We start from the raw sequence: 7291 nt of genomic DNA, 5'->3' as shown, positions 1-7291 counted from the left end.
TCCCCCCAATTTCCCTTTTTTTTTTTTTTTTTTTTAAAGTCAAAATCAAAATCACAGCATCTGCAACCGCCGATGCCATTCCAAAGAGCCGGCATCACTACGCCACCCACCTGCCCATTTCACCACCATCACAAACTACTCTTTCAACCAAAAATTAAACCCGCAGCAAACCTGCTTCAGCTCTTAGTTTTCAACCACATAATTGATGTTCCCATTTCCCTAATCTAGAAACAAAATCATAGAATAAAAACATAAAATATTAATTTCTTCAACTGCCAAACTAATTTAATTCTTAGTTGAATCATTCCATGTAATGTCCCGAACTTTCATAGAATAGAATTTAATTTTTGTATGCCATATTTTAATATTATGAAAAGTTAGGGACTAAAGTGATATATAGCAAATTTAAATTTCATTTGGGGTTAAAATTTAGATATTGATGGAGTAGTGATAAGTATATGAATATTAGACTCATTGAATAGATCACAATTAATCAGACATGTTAGATTCTAGAAAAGGTTAATTTGGATTAGTGGAGTCCAAGTTATCAATTTCGAAAGATATAGTTTTAAAATATATTTTAGTTGATTATTTTAAATAATGTGTATAGAGCAAGATTTTTGGGTAGGTTAGTGATTGAATTTTTTTATTAAATAAAGATTTAAAAAAGAGAGAGAGAGAGAAGGGAAGCCACGTGGGCAGCTAATAAGAAAGCTAATTTCCTTTTAAATTGTTTGAAACTTTGAATGCAAATGGAACGCCACGTGTATGGAAATTGATATGTGTTGATTTTTGAGTGGTTTGGTTAATTGACTAGACTTAGTAGTCAAATTTCGGTTTTCCAATAGTTTCATTCATAACCCTATTTCACTCCCAAACGTTCCTCCACAATGTACCAACGGCCTATTTATATAGAATCTATAGATACATCACATGATAGAAAGGAAAAAAAATATATGCGTGCATGGAACATAAGTGGAGGTAGGAAAGGGAATTGTTGGAACATGAATTTTCGTTTTGTCTTTTAAAATTAAAGCAAATTAATAAGATAGGATATCGAAGTACAGTATATTTTATCCCGTTTAATTTAATTTTTTCATGTTAATGAATTATTGTACTCATGAAAGCTAAATATATGATATAGCCATTCCGGAACAAATGATATGATATGATATGAGTTCTTACCAATTTCTAAAGATATAAGGCGGCGCGATATTCTGATACATTTTTAAAATTTTTTACTCGGGGTTGCACCATTAATTTTTATATCACATTGAGTATTCTCATGTACTCATCCTTTTCCCCACTTCTCACATGTTAGAAAGGGTTGTGTTGGAGAGTGGCGATTCGATTGAGTGGTCGTGCCTCGTTATGCTGGACGAAATCTAGAAGTTTAGCACGTAAATTCCTTGTATAGTTCCTTGTACATAGTAGGGTCAGAATTCGGTTAATTGAAGATGACGTTTCTTGAATCACACCAGAGAGACAATCCTATGCTTCAAGCAGAACCTGTTGGCATTCAAATTTAGAGGCATTTTCAAGAATGTCCAATTATAGGGGTTGGAGTTGAAAAATGTACTTTTTTAATAATCCTTGCAAAAATGTTCAATTTTTAGATCAAAATGTCTACTTTACCCTCATGAAAAGATTAATCAATTTTATATCACTTTGGCACAATTTTTAAGAAGAGCAAATAACTTCCACGAGAAGGCACAATAATGTTGCCATTACCTAGGTGAGTTCACTTGCTTATATTTTTAATTATATTTTAATCAATTATTCTAGAACAAATGAAGAAGAAGCAAAAATTCCATTAACATATACGAAGAAGTATATGATTCCAACTTCAAAGAAATTATTTTAAGAAATTTACTGTCGTAGAAATTTGAAGCTGATTAGGCTTTCATCATTTGTCAGTAGAAGGTATATTTCTTTGAACTCTATTTCTTCGAACTCTCATTTTTTTGAAAAGTTTTATTTAGTAGTTGTTGTTATATATGTTCAAATCTCAATTTTTTGATAAAGTATTTTTTTCCTTGGACGAAATTATCCTGAGTATATATTTTTTGTACCATTCATCTTAAAAAACTTAGTTAGATAATATACTTCTGTAGTTAAAATATTATTTATGGTGGAATAAATTCTTGCAAAAATGGTGGTTGAAGTTGAAGAAGATGATAAATGCATGAAATCCCGTCATTTCATTCTCGACATTTTATAAATGTCAATAATGATCATAAACATCGAGAATGATATTTATACTATCATTCTCGACACTGTTAAATGTTGACAATAACATTAAAAATTTGAGTAAGTTGGGAAAATTTCGTGTATAGTGATTCACATATTGTATGCAGGTAGCATTTTCGTTTTCAATTTTCATTAGTGGTTGACAGTATTGTTGTTTATGACATGCGGATATGGGAGATGTTAAGAGATTTATTGTCTCGTATGGTGGTAGATTCGTCAACATAGGCGACGGGTGGAAGTGGTTAGGGAACCGAACAACATCAATTGTTGTTCGACATGATATTACATATAAAGAGTTTGTACATAAATTATTCGAGAAGCTGAATGTTGATAGAATGAAGTTTCGAATTCAATTGAAATTTATAGTTCCAAACATGAATATACCCCCAGCTGATGTAGCCGACGATGAGGATTTGCAATGGTTTATGTCTGTTCACACAGAAGCAGCGTTGTGTGTAATTGCAGATGAATATAATGCTGGAGACCATGAACTGCATGTCGTACTTGAGCATTTGTCACCAATAGAAGATGTATTGTGTGGACGCGATGAAGTCGGTATGCGCGAACTACAAGAGTCACAAACGATTGATAATATGGATTAAAGTTTAGGTGAAGGCAATTTGTTTATTCGAAATGCAATTGAGTCGATTGATGAAGAGGACATTGTGGAGAATCAGATATTCTTTAACAAACAACAGTTACACACAAGGCTTCAACTTAAGGCTTTGAAAGAGAAGTTTCATTTCAAGGTTAAAAAGTCGAATCCTAGATCTCTTACTGTGTGTTGTATCGATACTACATACCATTGGCTAGTACGAGCTTCTAAGATAAAAACTTCAGAAATATTTATGATTCGAGAGTACATACCTGAGCACACATGTTCTCTAGGCGTTCGACGAAATGCACAAATTCACGCAACGAGTGCAGTAATTGGGCATCACATAATGCGAAAGTTGGACGATGCAAACCAATCATACGTTCCTGCGGATATTATTGGGGATATGAAACGTGAGTTTGGTGTACGGGTTACCTACAACAAAGCGTGGAGGGTTAAAGAGAAGGGACTTCGATTTCTTCGTGGTACACCCGAAGAAAGTTTCTAGAAATTGCCATTATATTGTCACATGTTAACCGAGAAAAATCCAGGAACTATTGTACACATTGAACTCAACTCGAATAATAGGTTATTGTACTTCTTCTTAGCGTTCGAGCCTAGTGTACGTGGTTTTCGAGAATACATGAGGCCAGTAATTTGTGTTGATGGAAGTCATTTGAAGGGCCAATATAAGGGAACACTACTAGTAGCTGCAGCGCAAGATGCTAACCTACAAATATATCCTCTTGCGTGGAGTGTTGTCGATGGGGAAACAAATGCATCGTGGTATTGGTTCTTTGCAAAGTTGAAAGATGTCATTAATGATTCAAACCAGCTAGTGTTTGTGTCGGACAGGAAGAAGAGTATTAAGCGGACAATTACGAGGTTGTTCCCACTTTCTCACCACGGTGCCTGCATCTGGCATATCGAGAAAAATCTTATTGCTAGGTATAATAGTAGCAATGTCATCTTCTTATTCAAGCGGGCAGCGCTAGCATACCGCGTATCGGAATTTGATCAGTTTATGACACAGATAAGAACCATTCAACCATCAATGGCATCTTACTTGGAACGTGCCGGTATATCCACTTGGTCACGAGCACATTTTGTTGGTAATCGGTACAACGTTATGACGAATAACATTGCGGAGTCACTGAATTCAGTCCTAAGGTGGCAAACAAGTTTCCCTATAACCTCGTTGATCGAAAATATTACGTCATTGATGCAACAATGGTTCTACGAGAAAAAAAGTGCATCCACGAAATGTAGTATGATTGTGACACCAAAAATTGATGATGAATTGAGAAAATCATTCGACGCCGGTGCAACTTTACCAGTACGAAATTTGGACGAACTCGTTTTTGAGGTAGGTATAGCTACCGAACTTTGTACTGTCGACCTTATAGGTAACACATGTTCATGTCGAGAGTTTCAGATGCGACAAATCCCATGTTCACATGCATCCCGAGCTGCTTGCGCAAAAGAAAAATCATTGTATGATTTTTGCTCCTGTTACTACACCACAGAATATTGGCGAGCTGCGTACAACGAAGTTTTTCACCCCGTTGGACGAGAGTCAGATTGGGTTGTTCCTCAGTCTATTCGTTCCGTCGAAGTTTTGCCCCCGAATATACGTAGAGCACCAGGTCGACCTCCGACCCAATGTCAACGGTCAAGGACTGAAAGGTTGACGTTGGGATGAAAATGCAGCCGATGTGGGGGTTCTTGACATAACAGGCAAACATGTCAGAATTCAACATCTTTAAGTGACACGTATACTTGAATGACATTGTGTATTCCGATCGTCAAATGCCCTGATAACATGAATTATCAATGTTTTGAATTTTTTTCTTTTGTATTACTTGCTTTCTATCTCTTATTATAAATGTTGTTGAATATATTTTTGACTTCTATTTCTTTCCGTTTCTTTCTTCGTTTTCTCTTGATATCACTTATTTGCAATTGCTTGTTGTAAAATTAAGGTTGTAATACATTTTGAATCCGTTATACGGATTCCTCCCATTTTTTGTGATTTTTCTCTTATATTATTCTAATCGTTCAAAATTTTATAGCGCACAAACAGGAAAATTCGTATGAGCATTCACTAAATACAAACAACACTTTATTTTTGAATGTCATAATGAATACAAACAAGAGAGACCAGGTTTGCGGTATAGCTACCAACAAGGGAAATGGTGCTTACATATATTCTTATGAACATTTCACTACGATATCATTTTGTTCATCATATAAGTGAATAAGTACATATCCATTTCATCACTGTGATTTTCTTAATCATTGTAGACACAATGTGGTAATGGATACAAAAGCAACCCATGAATGACTCGTTCTCCTAAATCATTGGAGCAGACAAAATGGTAATCACAACAAAAGGAAGTCATAACTCCAATACATATCGTAGACAACTATTATACAAAATGGTGATCACCCAAAAAATTATCCATCACCTATATGGATTTTATAGCACTACTATATGTACGTAAACATTTCACTTATGATGACTGCATCTTCTACATATCCTCCACGACGGACAAAGAGGACATATCACTGTCATACTCCTCGTCGGAGCTTATGATGATCACATCTTCATTTTCGACGGGAACTACTCCAACATTTTCATCCAACAACACATGATGTGCTTCCGATTGGACCGGTACTGGGATGATATCACGATGAACTTGAATTGGTTCAATTTCGTCGATTAGATTCGGAAAAAGGATTGGTTGAAGGCAAACCCTACGATGGCGGTTCGAAGGTTGACGAACATATGGAACAAAAATATTGCTTTCATCATCTGAGTCCGAGTCAATGATGATCGGGTTGTCCGCGGACGACCCAGGGGGGTCGAAAGTGACAGTAACATCAAGAACATGAGTATTTTGAGTTGATGAAGACATAATCAATGGAAAAACTAACTAGTGCTATGACTTTGTTAAATTCTCGTATGTACATATTTAAGTAAAGTCCAATATTTTATACTGGAGAAACACTTATCCATTGAATGCACGATAAGATATCTCACCAACCAATATGGTTGAAGTCATTGATGGTGATTATTTTACAACTTTTTTTCACATCAATATGGTTGAGAACGTACTTGTGCATGGCATACCAACTTTAACTGTTATAGTAATTATAAAGCTGCTTGCTACAGTTTTCGCAGTTAATACACCATTTGGTTGCCTTCACTCTTAGTTAAATTTGGTTGGATCATATTTATGTTGACATTTGATGCCGTTCTTGACATTTGTAACGTCGTTATCGACATTAAATAGCTGTTAATCTCGACACTTGACATTATGAATGTCTAGAACGACACTTGGACCAAAATACGATATTTCTCTACATTTCTTCGATTTTCGGACGTTTGATATGTCGTTCTCGACATTACATAGCTGTGAATCTCGACATTTGATATTTCATTTGTCTAGAATGACAGTTCGAGAACATATTACATACCACCATATAAATTGAAATATGCAAACCACTGTGAAAACCAAAATACATTTTACGTACCACCACATAAAATCAAAATTCATGTTATGTACCACCATATAAAGCAAAATACATATTGCAAACGACAGTATCATGAACCGGCTGATCATCAACAGTCACACAAGCAAAGTACAGTTAAGTCACGAGAACTGTTTCACTATCGGGGATAAAGAAAGTATTCGTTATTCAAAAAATCGACCGCAATCTTTCTTATGTATATTGACATCCTCTCTGCTGAAACTGATTCTATTAGATGCCCGAGAACGAAGCATTCTATATACTTGAGTACAAATATTATGTAATTTGGCCTGTACAATAAATGATTTTTCGTTAGTCGAAATTAGTATATACAATAGATTAACTATGGTAGTAAATAACAAGAGTTGAAATGCTCACCCATTGTTCACACACGGTAGATAAGGTATAATCTCCATCTTCATTGGATCATCTATATGTTTCTTTATATCTCGTCTGGTGGACAGGGGTAGACACTGCAATAATGTTTAAACGACTGTGCATGTTGCTTCTGTGTAGCCTTGATTGCATCAGGTGTGTGAACATTATTGCTGCAGTCGTATATGTAGAATTTCCATTCAGGAATATTGACCAGAAACAGATAACATTCATTGCCTGGATATGCACTTGGAATCAATAAATACTTGCATCCCATTCACGAACGACCAACTACAGGTAATGTACCGTTGACGTAGCCTTCTAGGCTAGTTCCATCCGATTCACCTGTCTGGTTATATTCCCTGTGCCACCTCATTTGCTGACAACACTTCTCTTGAAATTGAAAATCCAAAATTGCATATTTTTTATTGACGAGAGTACAATCTTCATTCATACGCTGCCTCAATAACTTCAACTCCAGCTCAATATGCTAATGCAATAAATATTTGTAACATATATTATACATATTAACTACGA

At 35.4% G+C, this 7291-nt stretch overlaps 1 protein-coding gene across 1 annotated transcript; it reads left to right on the top strand.

Annotated features, from left to right (window-relative positions):
* The first annotated feature begins 3488 nt into the window (after positions 1–3488).
* Positions 3489–4547, top strand: LOC111381054. Its single transcript, XM_023004756.1, has one exon. It carries the CDS (start codon positions 3489–3491, stop codon positions 4545–4547), a length of 1059 nt encoding a protein of 352 aa, XP_022860524.1.
* Positions 4548–7291: the final 2744 nt, after the last annotated feature.

This window comes from Olea europaea, unplaced genomic scaffold (genome assembly GCF_002742605.1).
Source record: "Olea europaea var. sylvestris unplaced genomic scaffold, O_europaea_v1 scaffold2243, whole genome shotgun sequence".
Taxonomy (NCBI): domain Eukaryota; kingdom Viridiplantae; phylum Streptophyta; class Magnoliopsida; order Lamiales; family Oleaceae; genus Olea; species Olea europaea.
The sequence above is the reverse complement of the archived record's forward strand: the minus strand, read 5'-3'. Positions and strand labels throughout refer to the sequence as shown.

Excerpts from the sequence above, each read along its gene's own strand:
- LOC111381054 (XM_023004756.1), top strand. The coding sequence starts at position 3,489 with ATGAGGCCAGTAATTTGTGTTGATGGAAGTCATTTGAAGGGCCAATAT.